General features: G+C 41.8%; 3 protein-coding genes across 22 annotated transcripts in view; 1 reads left to right on the top strand and 2 right to left on the bottom strand.

The window, feature by feature from the left end:
- Positions 1–8: 8 nt before the first annotated feature.
- Positions 9–20562, top strand: part of baiap2l2a (BAR/IMD domain containing adaptor protein 2 like 2a) — a 55811-nt gene continuing 35257 nt past the window's right edge. The window contains exons 1-5 of one of the 20 annotated variants that reach the window (XM_079366165.1): positions 9–107; positions 1012–1074; positions 2807–2922; positions 7268–7331; positions 10505–10679. In XM_079366165.1, coding sequence (XP_079222291.1) covers positions 10599–10679 — 81 coding nt within the window. In that variant the 5' untranslated portion in view covers positions 9–107; positions 1012–1074; positions 2807–2922; positions 7268–7331; positions 10505–10598. Of the gene's footprint in view, positions 108–462; positions 646–1011; positions 1075–2806; positions 2923–3052; positions 3621–3878; positions 3951–3989; positions 4721–4903; positions 5621–5981; positions 6120–6153; positions 6448–6479; positions 7332–7955; positions 8089–10487; positions 10680–20562 lie in introns of those variants that run through there. The other 19 variants (XM_079366164.1, XM_079366166.1, XM_079366163.1 and 16 more) reach the window with 19 other exon arrangements.
- On the bottom strand, positions 6501–9947 carry LOC306838169 (uncharacterized protein). The gene is made up of 3 exons (XM_079366185.1): positions 9475–9947; positions 8423–8542; positions 6501–8048 (listed from the first exon to the last, which is right to left on the bottom strand). Exons 1-3 carry the CDS (start codon positions 9481–9483, stop codon positions 7515–7517), a joined length of 663 nt encoding a protein of 220 aa, XP_079222311.1. The 5' UTR covers positions 9484–9947; the 3' UTR covers positions 6501–7514.
- LOC306838160 (extracellular serine/threonine protein kinase FAM20C-like) lies at positions 10687–18502 on the bottom strand. Its single transcript, XM_079366175.1, has 9 exons — positions 16304–18502; positions 15840–16018; positions 13574–13652; positions 13164–13256; positions 12337–12452; positions 11845–12025; positions 11257–11366; positions 10996–11077; positions 10687–10872 (listed from the first exon to the last, which is right to left on the bottom strand). Exons 1-9 carry the CDS (start codon positions 16861–16863, stop codon positions 10809–10811), a joined length of 1464 nt encoding a protein of 487 aa, XP_079222301.1. The 5' UTR covers positions 16864–18502; the 3' UTR covers positions 10687–10808.

Here is a 20562-nt window from a genome sequence, read left to right as displayed (position 1 = left end):
CGGGCGCGTGTGTACGGCGGTGCGCGTTCTGGTCAGAGCCGTTAAAAAGTTTGTTCAGATGTAGTTTCACTGATGATTCATGCTCCATCAATAGACTCATCTAAAAGGTTTTTTTTATTATTATTATTTAGATGTAATCAAACGGTGGTGTTCTGTTTCTGATCATATTCGATTTATCCTGTATCAGTTTTTGTAAAGTTTAGAATATTGTATATAAAGTTATTAATTTTGTCGCAAACGTTAACCGCTGATAGTAGCCTATAGTATATTAAGCTAGTGTTTAACAAAACGTCAACATTTCTTAAGCTTGTGTTAACCACAGACCTTGTTTCAGGCGTCTAACCACAAACCTATTCAAAATCCCTGTTGACTTTTAGAGTTAGGAACCCATGGTGCTAAAATACTAACTAATTTTCGTGTTTTTGGACTCATTCCTGTGCCAGTATATAGACACTGGCACAGGGGAGATACTTGACTCCAAACACTCACGACTCGTTGATTTGTGCTCTTTTTTTGTTGAATACAGAATACAAAACCAGCATACACAAGCTGTCGGATGGAGAGGAGCAGAACACAGAAAACTGCCTGAAAAATGAGTCTTGAACCTTCGTTTGCGTCTGGAAGGAGAAGAGTGGGATTCTGCTGGTGTGTTCCCAATGATCAGTTTTTCAAACGGAATTTTTTTTATGGTTGTACGGCGGTGCACGTGACGGTCAGAGCCGTTAAAAAGTTTGGGTCAATGATGATTCATGCTCCATCAGTAGACTCATCTAAAATTAGTATTATTTTGTGTTGTTTAGATGTAATCAAACTGTGGTGTTCTGTTTCTGATCATATTTGATTTATCCTGTATCAGTTTTTGTAAAGTTTAGAATATTATATATAAAGTTATTAATTTAGTCGAAAACGTTAACCGCTGATAGTAGCCGATAGTATATTAAGCTAGCACCTCGCGCAGTAAGAAACTGCCATCTTCTCTCCTGAATTAAACACATTTGTCTTTTTTTACAGGGGAAATACTTGACTCTAAATACACACTACTCGTTGATTTGTGCCCTTTTCTGTTGAATACAGGTATGGAGAGGTGTTTTCTTTTTGTACCTTAATATATATAACTTGTTAATTGCTTAATGAAGCAGCTGTGATTGATATATTAATGTCAGTGATTAATGTTACCAATGTGAATTTATATGCCGAATGGATTTTCCTGTGTGTGTGTGTATATATATATATATATATATATGTGTGTGTGTGTGTGTGTGTGTGTGTGTATATTTATATATATATGTATATAAAGGTTTTCTGGCTTCATATGATTAATTTTGCTGCTTTAATGTATAATATATTGAAGTAAGTTTTTCCAAAAATGCTAACGTTATGCTACAAGTGAACTTCACCGCGGTCGGTTGATTTTGATGTCACGACCGTTATGCGTTGTCGACCTATTCAGCAGTTTTGACAAGCTAGCAAAACCGTAGCCTAATACGTTATTTATTGAACTAACATTTACAAGAGAAATGAAAAACACGAATATAGGCTGTAAGGATGATTAGTGAGAGAGTTCCTGGCATGATGAAGTTTAATGTCTCCATGACAACCACTGTAGTCTCATTTAGCGACTTGTTAGCAACCAATGTTTTGAGTTTGTCAAAACTTGAAAATTCGTAAGTTGGGGTCTTAGCTAACGTACCGTAAATTCCGGACTATAAGCCGCTACTTTTTTCTCACACTTCGAGCACTGCGGCTTCTACTCCGGTGCGGCTAATGCATGGATATTTTATGGGGGACAATGAGCTTCTGCCGCAAAAACATTTGACTTCGTCACGTCGGATCTTAATATCAGTCATTTTGCGCTTCATGCACGCACCCTCATCATGGAAAACACACGGAGAAATACATATGATGTAGCTTTCAAGTTAAAGGCGATCGACCTGGCTGTCAAAGAAGCTAACAGAGCTGCTGCACGTTAAGATGACACTGACAGCGACAACAGAGACTGAGGAAGTGAGTAATGAAGTCATTCTGAGGCAGTGAATGGATGGACTTTTTCTTGTGAAATATATTACGGTCATCTTTTTCATCAGCCGTGTTACAGACACCGTCGGCTAGGCTTCGTATTGTAACGGTTCATGTTGTAAAGTCAGTAGTTGATAATGTGTTCATAATTCCGATTATGTGGAGAGTCAGTGAATGCACCAGCGAGAACGTGTTGAGTGGCTGTATGAGAGAACGCTGGGGAGAGAGTTGGATTGTTACAGCAAGTTATGTGTTGCTCTCTGCTGTAAACGGCGTGGTCACGGCCGACAGTGATCGGGTTATTAAAAGTTATTATTTGAACGCTCTCGTCGTCCTTTAACGTCCGTACGGACGCTACAGTATTTGCGGATGTTACCGGTAGCCTACGTCTGTGTAAATAGCTCTTGTTATAGCGTGGACACCTGCGGCTTATAATCAAGTGCGGCTTATATATGTACAAATACATTTATTTACTTATTTTTAGCCGGTGCGGCTTATATCCAGGTGCGCTCAATAGTACGGAATTTACGGTAGTTTATCTCGTCTAACAAAACATCAACGTCTCTTAAGCTTGCGTTAACCACAGACCTTGTTTCAGGCGTCTAACCACAAACCTATTCAAAATCCCTGTTGACTTTTAGAGTTAGGAACCCATGGTGCTAAAATACTAACTAATTTTCGTGTTTTAGGACTCATTCCTGTGCCAGTATATAGACACTGGCACAGGGGAGATACTTGACTCCAAACACTCATGACTCGTTGATTTGTGCTCTTTTTTTGTTGAATACAGAATACAAAACCAGAATACACAAGCTGTCGGATGGAGAGGAGCAGAACACAGAAAACTGCCTGAAAAAATGAGTCTTGAACCTTTGCGTCTGGAAGGAGAAGAGTGGGATTCTGTTGGTGTGTTCCCAATGATCAGTTTTTCAAACGATTAACATTTAAATGTGATTCCTCTCAGGCTACCCAAGTGGAGTCTGGTCTCCTACCTTTTACCTTTATTACCATTTTACCAAGTTTGAAAAAGGTCATTATGATATCTTTTCAAATGTTAATATTGGAACAATGTGACATTTTAACAGATCATGGAAAACTCCTACAGAGCATCCAAAAGCACAACAGTTCACAGACTTCTTAAAAGAGTGAAATGGTCTTTGTTTATTGTTGAAAAAAGTTCTTTTAATGAGAAAGTTTGTCATTTTGATGTGGGGCACGAAGCAGCTTGTTGTGACTGGTAGAGGCTGCAGGTGGAAGCTGCTTGTTTTGTCTGGTAGAGGCTGCTGGAGGAGTAAGCTGCTTGTTTTGTCTGGTAGAGGCTGCAGGTGCATGAAGCAGCTTGTTTTGTCTGGTAGAGGCTGCAGGAAGCACCTTTTTTCTGTTAGAGGCTGCAGGTGGAGGAAGCAGCTTGTTTTTTCTGGTAGAGGCCGCAGGAAGCAGCTTGTTTTGTTTGGTAGAGGCTGCAGGAAGCAGCTTGTTGTGTCTGGTAGAGGCCGCAGGAAGCAGCTTGTTTTGTTTGGTAGAGGCTGCAGGAAGCAGCTTGTTGTGTCTGGTAGAGGCTGCAGGTGGAGGAAGCTGCTTGTTGTGTCTGGTAGAGGCTGCAGGTGGAGGAAGCTGCTTGTTTTTTCTTGTAGAGGCTGCAGGTGGAGGAAGCAGCTTGTTGTGTCTGGTAGAGGCTGCAGGTGGAAGCTGGTTTCTGTGTCTGTTAGAGGCTGGAGGAGGAAGCAGCTTGTTTTGTCTAGTAGAGGCTGCAGGTGGAGGAAGCTGCTTGTTTTGTCTGGTAGAGGCTGCAGTAGGAAGTGGCTTGTTTTGTCTGGTAGAGACTGCATGAAGCAGCTTGTTTTGTCTGGTAGAGGCTACAGGAAGCAACTTGTTTTGTCTGGTAGAGGCTGCAGGTGGAGGAAGCAGCTTGTTTTGTCTGGTAGGGGCTGCAGGTGGAGGAAGCTGCTTATTGTGTCTGGTAGAGGCTGCAGGTGGAGGAAGCTGCTTGTTTTTTCTTGTAGAGGCTACAGGAGGAGGAAGCAGCTTGTTTTGTCTGGTAGAGGCTGCAGGTGGAGGAAGCAGCTTGTTTTGTCTGGTAGAGGCTGCAGATGGAGGAAGCAGCTTGTTTTGTCTGGTAGAGGCTGCAGGAAGCAGCTTGTTTTGTCTGGTAGAGGCTGCAGGAAGCAACTTGTTTTGTCTGGTAGAGGCTGCAGGTGGAGGAAGCAGCTTGTTTTGTCTGGTAGGGGCTGCAGGTGGAGGAAGCTGCTTATTGTGTCTGGTAGAGGCTGCAGGTGGAGGAAGCTGCTTGTTTTTTCTTGTAGAGGCTGCAGATGGAGGAAGCAGCTTGTTTTGTCTGGTAGAGGCTGCAGGAAGCAGCTTGTTTTGTCTGGTAGAGGCTGCAGGAAGCAACTTATTTTGTCTGGTAGAGGCTGCAGGTGGAGGAAGCTGCTTGTTTTTTCTTGTAGAGGCTACAGGAGGAGGAAGCAGCTTGTTTTGTCTGGTAGAGGCTGCAGATGGAGGAAGCAGCTTGTTTTGTCTGGTAGAGGCTGCAGGAAGCAACTTATTTTGTCTGGTAGAGGCTGCAGGTGCAGGAAGCAGCTTGTTTTGTCTGGTAGAGGCTGCAGATCGAGGAAGCAGCTTGTTTTGTCTGGTAGAGGCTGCAGGAAGCAACTTGTTTTTTCTTGTAGAGGCTGCAGGTGGAGGAAGCAGCTTGTTGTGTCTGGTAGTGCCTGTAGGAAGTAGCTTGTTGTGTCTGGTAGAGGCTGCCGGTGCAGGAAGCAGCTTGTTTTGTCTGGTCGAGGCTGCATGAAGCAGCTTCTTTTGTCTGGTAGAGGCTGCAGGAAGCAACTTGTTTTGTCTGGTAGAGGCTGCAGATGGAGGAAGCAGCTTGTTTTGTCTGGTAGAGGCTGCAGATGGAGGAAGCAGCTTGTTTTGTCTGGTAGAGGCTGCAGGAAGCAGCTTGTTTTGTCTGGTAGAGGCTGCAGGAAGCAACTTGTTTTGTCTGGTAGAGGCTGCAGGTGGAGGAAGCAGCTTGTTTTGTCTGGTAGGGGCTGCAGGTGGAGGAAGCTGCTTATTGTGTCTGGTAGAGGCTGCAGGTGGAGGAAGCTGCTTGTTTTTTCTTGTAGAGGCTGCAGATGGAGGAAGCAGCTTGTTTTGTCTGGTAGAGGCTGCAGGAAGCAGCTTGTTTTGTCTGGTAGAGGCTGCAGGAAGCAACTTATTTTGTCTGGTAGAGGCTGCAGGTGGAGGAAGCTGCTTGTTTTTTCTTGTAGAGGCTACAGGAGGAGGAAGCAGCTTGTTTTGTCTGGTAGAGGCTGCAGATGGAGGAAGCAGCTTGTTTTGTCTGGTAGAGGCTGCAGGAAGCAACTTATTTTGTCTGGTAGAGGCTGCAGGTGCAGGAAGCAGCTTGTTTTGTCTGGTAGAGGCTGCAGATCGAGGAAGCAGCTTGTTTTGTCTGGTAGAGGCTGCAGGAAGCAACTTGTTTTTTCTTGTAGAGGCTGCAGGTGGAGGAAGCAGCTTGTTGTGTCTGGTAGTGCCTGTAGGAAGTAGCTTGTTGTGTCTGGTAGAGGCTGCCGGTGCAGGAAGCAGCTTGTTTTGTCTGGTCGAGGCTGCATGAAGCAGCTTCTTTTGTCTGGTAGAGGCTGCAGGAAGCAACTTGTTTTGTCTGGTAGAGGCTGCAGATGGAGGAAGCAGCTTGTTTTGTCTGGTAGAGGCTGCAGATGGAGGAAGCAGCTTGTTTTGTCTGGTAGAGGCTGCAGGAAGCAACTTGTTTTGTCTGGTAGAGACTGCAGGAAGCAGCCTGTTTTGTCTGGTAGAGGTTGCAGATGGAGGAAGCAGCTTGTTTTGTCTGGTAGAGGTTGCAGGTGCAGGAAGCAGCTTGTTTCGTCTGGTAGAGGCTGCAGGTGGAGGAAGCAGCTTGTTGTGTCTGGTAGAGGCTGCAGGTGGAGGAAGCTGCTTATTGTGTCTGGTAGAGCCTGTAGGAAGTAGCTTGTTGTGTCTGGTAGAGGCTGCCGGTGCAGGAAGCAGCTTGTTTTGTCTGGTAGAGGCTGCAGGAAGCAACTTGTTTTGTCTGGTAGAGGCTGCAGATGGAGGAAGCAGCTTGTTTTGTCTGGTAGAGGCTGCAGGTGCAGGAAGCAGCTTGTTTTGTCTGGTAGAGGCTGCAGATTGAGGAAGCAGCTTGTTTTGTCTGGTAGAGGCTGCAGGAAGCAACTTGTTTTTTCTTGTAGAGGCTGCAGATCGAGGAAGCAGCTTGTTGTGTCTGGTAGAGGCTGTAGGAAGCAGCTTGTTGTGTCTGGTAGAGGCTGCCGGTGCAAGGAGCAGCTTTGTTTTGTCTGGTAGAGGCTGCAGATGGAGGAAGCAGCTTGTTTTGTCTGGTAGAAGCTGCAGGAAGCAGCTTGTTTTGTCTGGTAGAGGCTACAGGAAGCGGCTTGTTTGTTCTGGTAGAGGCTGCAGGTGGAGGAAGAAGCTAGTTTTGTCTGGTAGAGGCTGCAGATGGAGGAAGCAGCTTGTTTTTTTCGGTAGTATTTCAGTTTGACTCTTTGGTGACAGCTGTCATTTGTAAACAAAGTGTGTGGAAAGCTTGAAGTAATGTTCTTTCCATGTGCAGCGTCTTGGTGGTAAAAACTGCTGGGACATGTCGCAGGTGTTCTTTTTTTTAGGATGGAGGCAGGTTGACTGTTTAGTGGTGGTTGGCTTGGTTTTTTGATATTTCAGGTTGCTGGCATTAATGGCTGCTGTCTGTCATATTTTACTGATAGAGGTAAGGCTACTGGTTTCTTGTGGCTGCAATCTATGATCGTGACTGAAGATTCTTGACAGAGATGCAAGATGGAGGCAGCAGCTTACATTGCTGTGAGAGGCTTCAGTTGAAGGTGGAGGCTTTTGGTTTTGGAAAGTTTTGAGGCTTTCGGGGCAGCTGTCATCCACCGACTGCAGATGGAGGTAGCTGCAGGTGGATAACAGAGGCTTGAGAGCTTGAGGTTCTTGTCTTGAATTTGGAGCAGGTTCGAGGTTTTGTTCGGAGGCTTGAGCTGGAGGTTCAAAGATCTTTTATTCTTGAGCAGCGTGTTGATGGTAAACGCTGCTGGCACGTGTTGGAGGTCGCAGATAACGGAGAGCTTGAGGCTGTTCGGCTTTTAGCAGGTGGATTCAGAGGCTGATGGTATATTCAGAGGTTTGAGCTGGTTGTCGAGAGCTGTTCTTTCCATGTGCAGCATCTTGATGGTAAAAGCTGCTGGCACATGGCGGACGCAGATTGTTTTTGTTTTTTTAGGATGGAGGCACATTTGATGTTGAGGCAGGACTTTTAAGGAGGCTGACGGTGGAGGACGGTTCAGGTACTTGAGTTTGCATAAAGTATTTTTACCCTGGCACTTTGGAGTTGTCACACATTTTCTAACTAATACCTTTTTAAATCTAAACTTATACTTACTACTAAATCTAAAATTCTTACTGTTCAAACTAAATTATTTACAATATTTACAGATCCTAACTGATCAACTAATGTAAAGACTATCGTATCAGTTCTTTACACGTTTTCTCAGAGGAGCTCCAGGCTCTGGTTCTCCAGAAACGTCCACATGATACAGGGGAGGATAGACTCCCACCCCGTATGCGATGTCCACACGAACGAGTCCTGTCTCGTCGACAGTTTCTGTGAACATCGGGCGATCCAGTCGCTCCCACAGCTTCTGCTTCATAAGAAGTCCCAGAGTCAGGCTGTAAGGTCGAAGACGGCCGTTCTTGTACTGCAGCACGTCGTCTACCACGGAGTGATAGACGGACTGATACTGCGGCACTGAAAAGTGGTGGATCTTTACTGGGCCGTCATCGAGCTGAGGAGCGATGGAGGGCTGGAGACCAGGGAGCGCGGAGGAGACCGTTGGTAGCTGGTCGGGCTGAATGGTTGCCTTGGGCCTGAGGACCGGAGCGGGAGAGTCAGCGTCATGGGCGGGGTGCTGAGGAGCAGGAGAAGTGGAAGGAGGGGCCACGGAGGTCCGCTTCCTCTTCCTGGACGGTTTAGCAGCAGGAGCTGCACTGTGGTGGTTTGAGTCCTGAAAGAACAACAAAAAACAAGAAGATGTCAGACTCCAGGTGAGTTCACAGAAGCATACTTTACAATCTCACAAGAACATTTAAACAGTGTGCAGACACTATTATGTTTCAAGCTGATTGAAGTGTTAAGATTCTCTGTCAGACGTTCAGAGAAGAATAGTTTAGATGGCTTCATTTGTGCATATTTTGTTAAATATTTAATGGCATGTTTCAGGGATGCAGTCTATCAAATGCTATTTATAATTAGATCGACTTGATAAAAGACGAGATAACACTGTACCCATTGAGCACACTGAGTACATTGAGTAGTTGACTTCAGCACTTGAGAAAGTTGGAAGTTATTTTCTTTAAACATGAAAATCAAAAGTCTTACCAGGTTGTTCCTGCAGCACGAACATCGACTGAAAGTTCGAGGCTTTCTGTCCGCCAGGCGTGCTGACACTCTGACTGTGGGTCCGTCTTCAGGGTCTTTCAGCTGAACGGGCACAACAAGCTGTAACAACACAGACAGAACAGCACTTTAGAAATACAGTCAAACAACTGGTACATTCACCACATGTACAGCTACTGCTGTGATGTTTCTTTTCATTAAATGCTCAGTGAGCAGAAACTAAGCACACTCGGATAACTGCTAGAAAAACAATACATGAAACAATATAAAAATGTACAAAACATTAGTTTATCCCTGCTACAAATTACTGCTCAGGCATCCAGACACACTCTCCTACAATCACAGGTTCATGCACATATACCACTCCAAACATACTGTTTCCTAGTCAAAACGCACTATGTAGACACGGGCCTTAAGTAAAGTTTTTACAGTATCATCGTTCATCATTTCATGATGGATGTTTCTCACGTTTCAGTCTTTAATTCTTGTCAGGATAACATTTCCTCAATGAATTATTTCATTTAAAAATGTTTTTACTGTGAAATACTACTTGTGGCTCTTTTAGGTTGTTGTTTACTTTTCAGTGATTTGATATAAATGATGCACTTTTAGGGTAACCATAGCAACCTGGCAGTCTTTCGGCCATTTTGAACATATTTGTGCTTTTACTATTGATCTATTAACAAAGAAATTGACTGAAAAACTAATGAAGTGATACATCCAATAAATATTATTTTTGTCTTTTCTTCATAAATTCTTAATGACACATATCTGCTGGGGATTATAAACTTTAAGAAATATGAAAATAACACATTTCTTCATGACGACATTTCATCCATTTGAAGGGATTTTCTTTTCTTTTTTTTAATGAACTATTTATGAAATATGTGAAAAGACTCATATATTCAACATTTCTTTTTAAGTCTTGTTCAATAAGTGAATGGAGGATAAAAAAAAAGAAATCTGGAGTTGTCTCGTTGAGACACTTTAAACTTCAGAGTAAACAGCACAGAGTCAAAAAGTGAAAATCTTACATTTTCCATGACACAAGTTGGATGTTTGGCTTGAGTCACTTTCAGAAAGTCTTTGGTCCTTCTTAAGGTGCAACAAATCTGCAGTTTGAGCGTGGATTTCAGAGGAAATGGCTGATTTCAACTCGAGAACAAATTTCTGTGGCTGTCTGCGATGAAGTTTGTCTTGAAAGGAAGCTCTGATACGAATCATGCACTTTAAAGGGAACCGTGGCAACCATAGAATGTTGCACGGCCATTTTGTACACTCATGACTTTTTACATTCTCCTCTTAAAAACCTTTATTTTCTTTATAAACAATACAGAGAGGATCAAAATTAACAGTCATGCACAAAAACACTGCTCTCATAACAATAATAATTAAAAAAAACCATCTTAAATATATTCCTCAACTCTGATGTTTTTTTGTCCTTAACAGTGAAAGTGAATAATAGAATCAATGAAACTAAGTCGTCATTGTCATTGTCAGTAAACATGTCCCAGCTCAGTGAGTAACGCTGCTCTTTTTCTTTTGACATGCTCTTTAAACAGGAACAGCACACCCCATGATCATGACATCCATCAGCAGTTTGAAGATCTAATCGTATTCAATTCAAAAAACTTTATTTGTCCTCGGGGGAAAATTCAAATGTAATATAATATATTTCATATTATCGTATTTCATGTTTTGATTTCATCAACAAATGACCTGCCTCTTTGTGATCACCTTAATTTCAGTTTCACTTGAATTCAACCTTTATTCAAACACCGGGTCAAAGACAAAAGACAGCGTGACACGATACAATAATCATGAGAGAGTTTGAAGACTGAAGTCCACCTCTTACACCGAAATGTTTTTACTTCTTTCTTCTCATGGACATATTTTAAATCATTGAGGCACTATTTGCCTTGTAAAAAACACACCTCCATAAGCTTTAAACTGTAAACTATTTATTCTTCACTCAGGCTGTTGGTCATTTTCATGCTCATATACTTCCAAGTCGTCGTAAATCAAATCTGTGTGCTGCTCCTGACAGCTCTGCACCACCTGCAGGACTGCAGCAAGGCGGCGGTCCAGAGCAGAGAGGTGTGCTTCAGACAGCAGGGGGGCCACGCCAGCTAGAGGGTCCTGGAGAAGAGACTCCCGCATGACATCACTCAGACGGAAGCTAGTGAGGGACAAGAGGCGCAAGCGGAGGAGTGTGGAGCGACGGATCCTACAAATACAGGTACAGAGAGTCATTACACTGTACACACAAAAAAGACATTTTTATAAGTAACAGCAGCGACCTCACCCCCTTTTCCAAACTTGAGACAGTTTTTGAAGGTTATGCAAGGCAGGCAACTAGCATCCTGTTTTACCTGCAACACTGTTTCAAAGGAGCCAGAATAGAGGGCTCATCCTGAGAGTGTCGCCCAAACCTGGAACATATTATCAGACATACAGTCAAAAAAAAAAAAAAAGCCACGCTGCCACGATGTCCAAAACATCTCAGAAGTGAGACGCATGTCAAATCCTCAGACAACATTAGTAATAGTACTCACGCTCGTCCATTATCCAAGTGCAGTAGGAAAGTCTCATTGCCAAATTCCTCGAAGGTCTCATAGTGATGTCTGTCCATGTTGCCTGTAAATGAGAAACAAATACATCAAGTCACACAAACATGTTTAGATGAAAAGTCAGCGCCTCAACAAGAGAGATTCTCTCGTCTGCGACTCTGCCTTTATCCCGAGGTCAGACCTGTAAGCCCTCCGAAGCGTCACACAAGCTGACTACAGAGCTGACATTAAAACAAAGAGACTGACTCATGAGGAAGTCCAGTATGGCCATGTCTATGACATCCACCAATCTGCTGCCGTGGCTGTAAGGAGGCGTCTGTTTCACCGTGTCACAGTAGGCAGGGTCCTTCTCCCACCTGGACACAACAGGAGTAGAGCACAGTCACATTAAACGAAGCTCCTGCAAATATGCCCGCTTGAAATGAACTGGTGGTTGTCCAACAGCCTTATAAATGCACATTTATTAATGCACAAACATCGTTTGTCCATATGTTGACATCGACATTGTTTGCACTCAGGTTAAAAAAGTGTATGATGAGCTTAAAATATTTTGTGCTGCAGTTCTTCACCCACACCACTGGAGGTCATTAATGACTCACTAAAAAACGCAAAGCATAAAAAGACACAGGAATGGAAAATAATGTTTGAAGCAGACAGGTTTTTTTTTTTTTTTATGTTCTCCACAAGAAACAAATTACTGCTTCACCCAAAAGATACACTGCTCCACTACTGATACATATATACTGTGAATATTAGTAATGAGTAATGAGTAACACAACTTGTATACCTTTTAACACCAATATCAACAAAAGACTGCACTCATAGTTTACATACTTTGCTAGCTTTCTGCGGCTGTAAGAGCGTCTCCATGGTGACCTCCAGGATCTGCGAGGTGATATGGTAAGGTCAGGTAGCATGGCAGCCAAGGAAACCTCCAGCACATGAGGCTGGCCGCAGACTGGATGCTCTGATGAACAGTAGTACTCACACTGGCCATAGAAACAGATGTTCCCAGCTGGAATCAGTCAGAGAGATGACAGGTGGAGATTAGCTGTTGGTTAGTTTGTATGGCCAGTGTATGTCAATTTGTCAATTAATAGTTTTTTTACTCATAAAACACCAAATCATAATAAACTGTGGGACACTTCACATATCGAGTAGAGAACAAAAATGTCTAGTCTGTGTAACATGTAATGATCAGTTGTGTAAAACAGCAGCTCTACGGTACAACAGGATGAGCATCCAGAGAGAGTCATTCAGCAAGTAGATCCCACAACATTTTCTGAAAGGCATCAACGGACAATGGTCAACTTTGTCAAAGTGTACCTGGGGAAGTGAAGAATGTCCTGGACAGCCTGTTGTCTGTAGTGATCTCTCTGATCTCCGCGGTGACGTTGATGAGTCGACCAACCACTGGAGGTATCCTGTTGAAGCCGAGCACTCTGGGACAGGAGCGGCAGATAGAAGGGAGTAAAACAATACAAAAGTTGGACAAATAGAACCCAGAAAGTAGAAGTAGCATCCCTCTGTTATCATCTCCAAGTAGTACATAAAACGGCTTTCTTACCATATTCACGCAGCAGCCATTTTTCTTTGACAACGTGCGCAGGGTACGACTTCTGACTGTAATGTTCATTATGTAGGTAGGTAGGATAATATAAAAGTTGTGATTTCACTGCTTACTGATAAATGAGCAATGGAAACGAAAAATTACAATCTGAAAAATGGGACCATATTAGCAGCGACACCTGTGATAACCCTAAGCCAACGTTTAAAAATGTTAGCATCTAAAAATATTAGTTCAGCCAGGATGTCAATTCCTTGCAAATATTAAGTGAGCCTACATTAGCTTAGCTTTTAGTTGATGACTTTCCTGTTGTTGCGTTTTAACACTTCCTGGCTAATGCTAGCTGGGAAGTGGTTTTAAGCTAATGTTAGCTGTTTTTTTACTCTAAGCCACCAAAATCAGTGCTTTTAACTTGACATAGTACCACATCTTCTACATCTTTGTTTTCAGTTGTTCAATTCACATCAATGAAGCAGATTTGACAGCATTGAAAATATCCAACCTGGGTATGATGATGTCAGAGGAAAATGGCTTCTATGTAAATATAGTCAACAGCCTGTTATTTCAGCATGACAAACGACTGTACCTGTCAAGGTGAAAGGCAGAGATCTCTGCGTTGTGTCTTTCAAAATCTGAGAAGTAGAAGAGGTTCACGTCCGTCTCTGCGTCTCGAGCTTGTCTATAAGGAAAAAAAAGAAGCGCACAAACATTAACACAGTTTCTTTGATTATGTAATGAACGTTTTTCCATCTGATCATTTTTAATGAAACATCTCATCTTCCAGTGGATTGAGCTATTGCTGAACAAAATATCACAATACCAGGCTTTTATATTTTCCACCAGCTTTACACTTCATTGTAATTTGTAGGAGAAGATGTATTCTTTGCTTTGTTGCTTTATAAGAAGCATCGAGATGTAAATCAGTGTCAAACAGGAACAACAACAAAAAAAACACTCTGATAGCTCGACTTTCATCGGCCAATCATAGGGTCTTACTTCATGGGTTTCACCAGAGCTTGTCCGTAGTTTGGGAACGAAATGAGAAGTTTGAGCTGCGTACCTCCTGTCTTCTGAACTGAAGGAGCAAGTTCACACAGCATAAACAACTTCAATCATCATGAGACACATATCAGCCATATTACAGGTCTTTGTATTTGTTACTCCAGGCCAGCACTGTGTGTATCTGTAATGATATGCATCAAAACTGTTTCACCATTTGGTGGCATATTACATAATTATACAGCACTGCGGCTGGCTCTTCCATTATTTGGACATGGATAAAATACTTCAAATACTGGCCTCATGGAAACATCATTTCTTGCATTTTAATTCTCTTCACATTGCATTATTCATTTAAATGAAAATGAATCATTTGGAGATGCTGAATGCCTCTGTATAGACTGTTTGGCAGGAATTGTACTCTTGCAGCACTGAATGTAAAAAGAACATGGTGTGCCATAAGCTTGTTTGTAATTTTGATGCATTGTCAACGTGAATCTGTGGATTTCGCAAAGAGATGACTCACGCGCACTTCAGACACCTGGCCAGTGTGACTCAAAGAATTTGTGCTTTCAAGTCAACAAGTTACACGTTCAGGTCCCAGACATTCACAGGAACAGATTGCCTGTTATTTTATAACTTTTTGTGACTCTATTGATGAAGCCAATATTAAGCTTTTGCACTAAATGGTTTAAAAGATCTTTACACTGCATTTGAGGTTTAAATGCAAAGGAAAAAAAAGGTTAAAACATCAAAACAAAGTAGCCTGTTGCTTATAGAAGTGTTCAATCTGCACCATATAACACAAACCTCACTTCATCATTCATCCTGCAATGTGCTGAACACAGACACCGTGTCTGACATGAGGAAACAGAAAAAGTACACGTGCATGTGTGGTTGCTGGGACGTTCCCCTGTGTTTCTGTGCCGTGTGGGGTTTAATGGATTTTAAAAGTGTACAGGGATTATATTTATGACCTTATCACAATAATAATGTGAGCTGCAGATTTAAGACGTTAGGTTATCTGTTTTCTCTGCATATCTGCATTTTCTTTTTATAATCTCTATCGGAGAGATCATACAAAATACACAGACCGCGTGGCTGAGAGATAGTGAGACAGACATGCAGACAGGGAGATAGATACATGACAGTAGACATCACTCCTCAATAAAAATTGCAGACCTGTGCAAAAGTTTTGCTCTAGGCTGGAGGTGGATTCCCTGGGAGGAGATTTTCTTACCAGAATCTAAATTGTGATGTCACAAACTGGGAACATTTGAAACAGAGCATTTTTCTCTGTGTGGTCAGACTTAAGACCACAAACAAAGAACTGGATGTATTTATTTCACATTTTGTGGTTCAGTAGACACTGATGTTGAAAAACACTGTAAAACTGGATTTTTGTTTTGATATTCGCTTTAACCCTAAACCAAAATAATGGATTCAACAGTGTAAATGTTTGTTTTTTATGTTTTATATCCCTCATTCCAGAACAAGAATTCTTAGACCAAAAGGAAAAGGCTAATCGACAGAGAGCTGAATCATCCCATTTCTTCCCATCCCATTCCTTTAATTCTGTGTGAATTTGTGTCATAGATGTCAAAGAATAGTCCCTGTTTTTCCAACATCAGTGTGAGCCTAAGCTACAATATGTGAACCTGAAGACATCATCCTGAAAGTGTAACTTTGTGTGGATGCCTGTCTAAAAAAGTAATCTCCTCTGTTCTAAAAATGAACTTTGGCACAGTTCACTGTATTTACTGAGAGAAAAAGTTGAGTGAATACACTGTGTTGCCTTTGGCTCTCTTACAGAGCAGCTTGTTTGTATAACAAGATTAGAAAGAGAAAGCTGTGCCTTTGTGGCTTCTCAAATGTGTCACAGAGTGATGATCAACATACAACAATTCTGTCTCAATATCAGAGCAGTTTCTAAGTCTAGTTTTAGTTTATTGGGCAGTACTATGATCTGGGCTTAGGTATTGTTTTACCATGTGGCCTTGAACCCAATGGCACTACATAACAGACAGAACTATGACAAACCAAGAGAGTTGAACAATTTAGCGTGCAAAGGAAAAGTTCTCATGTCAGGCTGACATGTCAGGATAAAACGGAAGATAAAAGGCAGAGTAATAAAATAATCTTTCACTTTCCTCTCACACCTCTTCCTTATATCTTATTCCCTTCCCTTGTTCTGTCATCTCTGTTTTCTGTCCGCTCCCCTTTTGATCCGGCCCCCTCTTTCCTCATTGGCTAACTGGCTTACCAGCACTGAGGATTGGCTGTGTTGCCAGATAGTGAGTCAGCTGGTCCAGGTTGGGGTCCTTCCTGTTGTACAGCTCCCAGCGAGAGATGCCCAGGTGGAACCTCAGCCAAGGAGGGTGGGTCTCCACGTCGTTGGTCCAATTGACTTTGTCGTAGCCTTTCTCCTGACTGGAACTCTCCCTGCAGGAGAGCGAGTGGAGGTATTAATAGGAGCCACACTGTTCAGAGAGTGGTTTCTCAGATTGCCACCTTTCGCAAAAATGTGCTAGATGGAATTGGCCAGAGAGCTTGCTGAATTAGAGGCTAATTATATAATTTGTGAAGTAACTTCAAACATAAAGTTGTGTTGGCTCTCAAACCCCACAGCCTTATTAATAACATGAATATAGAAGCCATAGTTATCTATAATCTATTGGACATCTGAATGATTTATACAGTATATTTTCTCCAGCAGTTATCACTTACCACCCGCTATCACTATTGATTCTCTCTTCTGTACTTCCTGAATCTTTTGCATGTTCATTTGTTTTAACCCTTAGCAGCCAATCAACGTCTTGCGGCTCAGGGCGTGGCAGGTTGTACAACGGGTGCTTGAACAACGCTTCCAGTTTAGAACGGCCTTTGACCTTTTGAACCCCTTTTCCTGGTGCAATTGGTTTCTTTTCATTGTCGTTGTTGACTGAGTCTTTCGCTTTAGGGTGCAGAGCTTTGGCAATCCGTTCTTGATTCTCCTCTTCTTGGGGGATTGTGGGCAGTTTGTGTGAAGAAGAGGCAGCTGACGAAGAGGAGGAGTGGGAGATAGACAGATTGGATGTTCTTTTAATGGTGGACGTGGAGGACGTGGGAAGGACGCAGGCTGTCTGGAGGACAGAGAGACAAAAAAATGCCAGAAGGAGGTGGAGAGCAAGGGACAGACACGCCAGAACCAGATAGATGGAGCGAGTGGATCGACCCGGGATCAGTTTTAGCATGCTGGGCGAGAGAGAGAGAGAGAGAGAGAGACATTTAAAATCTAAACAGACCATGAAGCCCTGCCAACCCTTCAAACGTGATCATGATGAAACGTTTTCTGATCGTTGCACTTCTACAACATTCAGGATTGAACAAAATAAGAAAAACACCAGATGAATACAAATGTTTCCTTTGAAGTAACTTGGTTGCTCACTAAGGCAGCTGTATTAAGGTAGATTGCAAATAGTGATCTGAAACCTGCAGAAGAGACCTCGCATACTAAGTTAAAATGAATACAAAACACAAACGCATTTTGTGTTGCAAAGGAAACACTTTCTCACTTCCCATGTATGTGGTTGGGATTCCATTGTTCCCAAGAAGTTAGTTTTCTCCTCATGTATGCTAGCAACTCTTAGGCTAGGCTTAGGCAGATTAGTTCCTTGAGCTAAATGCTAACAGGCTCGTGTTTAGCAGCTATTACATTGTACGGTGTTTGGCACATTTAGCATCACCATCAGCATACTGAAAGTGAGTCGCAGCTTCAGAACCGATTAATCCTTTCTAGTAACAAAATCAATAAGCTTCAATGCAGTAAGCTGAGTTACTTCTGATTAGGTTGCTTTCTCCATGGCAGATCTTCAGTGTAATTAAGCTTAGTTGGTTGGAGAGGAACTGGTAGCTAAGATAAGAAAACCTTGTAAATAGTTTTGCCAAACTGCTGTTTACAAAATACTCACAGGGTTGTAAACAGTTAAAGAAGCTAACGGCATGAACAACCCTGATGTTTTGCAGCTCAGTTTGCATTATTACAGCATCTTACTTTGAGGATCCAGTGAGACACCCGTTTTCTCCTCTTACAATTTCCAATGACAGTACATCAAACCCCAACTGAAGCTTTTCTGAAGGGAAGCACTTCACTTAATTATTTAGCTTTTTTACATGCATTATATTAGATTGTATTACATCACCAGGCTGTTATTGTCACTTAATGAACAGTCACAAGAATTTTGATCACAACTGCTCGACTGTGAATGACAAGATAGACATGTCAACTAAATAGGTTAAGAAAGAAAGTGTCAGATAATCAGTAACATCACATCCTTGAAGACAGAAAAGCTTATGAAGGAAATCGATACATTATTGAATGCCTTGCTGCTCCCATATTCCCTGTGTGGGCCAGCAGGCCGGAGGATTCACTTACATCTCTTTCCAATTCAAGGCTTTTCCCCCCCCCCTTCTTTCTCTCTGTCCCGCTCCTCTTCCTCTGTTAAAGAAATTGATATTCAGAGTTTTTACTCAGTTCTTTCCCAGGAAGATTGCGCACACGTCTGTTATCGTGTGCTCACTGAAATGTAAATAGAAGTAAGAGGACCTTCATGTTGCGGTTGAGGTGACCTGTGTCTTTATGACACCAGAGGGAAGGACTGACAATTTAGTTTCCGAATGATCGTACTCAGCCAAGATCAATGAAAAGTAGGTGATAATGGGGTGACAAACAACAGTCTGGGAGGAGTGTGGAAAAAGGCCAGCCTAAAGTAAAAACCCATAACATCTCCTTATACTTCTAAACTCTTGTGTGTTACTTTAAAATTAACTAATTTTACAGCAGCTTCTACAAATATGTTGCCCTAAAAACATAGCTAAACCTGCTATTTTATTTAATGTAACCACAGGGTAAGCATTAGGACTAATCAATCTAGAAGAATGTATAAACATCTGTATAAACTTATGATCAGGCTATATCTAAATTTCATGTGGTATACATAAAGTGGCTAAACTAGAATGACCTCCTAGAGGTTAGCATACTGCGAAAAAATGCATAAAAAATATTTTTTGTCGGGAGCCATGCCAACGCCTTTAGCTTTTATGCTAATCTCAACTAGCTAATACTCGCTAAGCTGTCTATAGGTAAAAAATGTTTTTTGAAATTTTAATTCTGTCCTTCTTTCTGCTTTATTTTGTCAAGTATTGTATGGCCACCCTCTAATCAACATCTTAAGTTAACTTAAGTAATTCTGTTTCTGGTTTTTAATTGTTAAGGAACCTCACTTTAAATAGTATTCATTTTCTGATGATATTGAGGCTCTTTTTTATCAAACAAAGATTCCCAATGAAAAGAATGTTATGAACAGCTGTCGACATTCTCTGTTAAACTCTTTTATAATGGCAGCACATTAAGGTGCACATACACAGTCAGGAATTTGCATTGTCAGAGCCCAGATGAAATCAAATATTCATCATATTTGTTACAGGTGTAAAGGCTGGATGTGTGTCTCTTCTTCTTTTTCTCCTAACACCCCCTATATAACTTCTCCTGCAAAGACTTTAAATATTTCAAATACATCTCTCTGACTTTAGTACCTTCTCCCCTCCAAGGGTTGTAAAACAGTTCGCTCACACACGCTGCTAATTAACCAGCTATGTTTCTATTAATTAGCTGACTTAGCTCTGAGAGAGAGAGAGCATGCATTATGTATGTGGAAGCGGGTCCCAGCAGAATACGCTGATGTTTTTCCAACCTGCAGCGGTCTCCTGTGGTAGTGTGCAGCTTCTTAGACTATTTCATTACATGCAAACAACTGTTAAATGTCACAAATGAAACAACAATAAACACACAGGTGGATGCCTAGAAAAGGGAATAGTGATTGATGTGTTCCTGAAACTATTATGCAACCGACAAAGAGTATGTATTTATCAGGGCTGTCAGCATTAACGAGTTAATCACAACTAATTAAAGTTTAAATCTGTTATTTTGTCCCTTTAGGCGCACCATAGCTGAGCATCGACAATGTCTCCATGTAGTCACAGTGACGGAAAAGAATAACACTGCTAGAATAACACTGCTAAGTTGACGAGTCAAAAGTAATATCCACCAAACATTTGTCCTCTTTACTCTTCTCTTTAGCTGTTTTTATTTAGATTTCTTCAAGGTTTATTTTTGGGACCTGCCTTAATTGTAGAAATAGGAAAGTGGATTGCGTTGGAAATCAGCATGAGAGAGAGATAGAGTGAGAGTAGGGACTGACACTCATAGGAGGCAAACTTAGGATTCAAACCAGTGCAACTCGCCCGGAGAACTATTTCCTCCGTACATGTAGCGCACGGACAAACCACTATGCTATCGGCACATCTTTATTTAGTTTGTGATCTGTAACCAGTTTCTTCTTCTGTTAATTTAATTCAAAACGCAAATGACACTGCATTTCTCGGAACGTCCCTTTTTTTTATTTTATGCTGCAGGTTCAAAATTGCATTTGCAAGGACTACAGTGTATTGAGCCTTTGCTGACTTTAAACGGCACAACCATGGTGACAAGATTGATCCAAATACGTGAAATTGAAGAAGCTAAACATCCAGTGTGGCTCATTGCTTCTGTTCTCAGAGGTGTGAACAGCGGCTCAGTAAAGATGTACCAGACTTTTCCTACACAGGAAACTCAAAGTAGTTAGTAGATGTGAACGTATTATTAGGTTTTGTCCTCATGGGATTTTGTCATGGTAGGAAAAACTTACTGAAAACACATTTTGGAATAAGATTGATCGAAGACGACCGTGATCAGAGGCGACTTTTTAACCTTTGATTTTTCGAGTAGACCTTGAGAGACATGAAAACAAAGAACCTCAGCTGAGTGTAGGCCTTCGAAAAAATTGTTCAATAAAAGACGAAAGCTGGGTGTTACAGGAAGTGGAGGATAAACTGTCCCAAAGAGCACATGAATACTTAGAGCTGACATAAAGCATTGCCCCCAGTGTCGAACCAAAGAGAGTTATTAA

This window comes from Symphodus melops, assembly GCF_947650265.1.
Source record: "Symphodus melops genome assembly, chromosome: 17".
NCBI lineage: Eukaryota > Metazoa > Chordata > Actinopteri > Labriformes > Labridae > Symphodus > Symphodus melops.
Note: the sequence above shows the minus strand (reverse complement) of the source record. Positions and strands in the feature narration are given on the sequence as shown.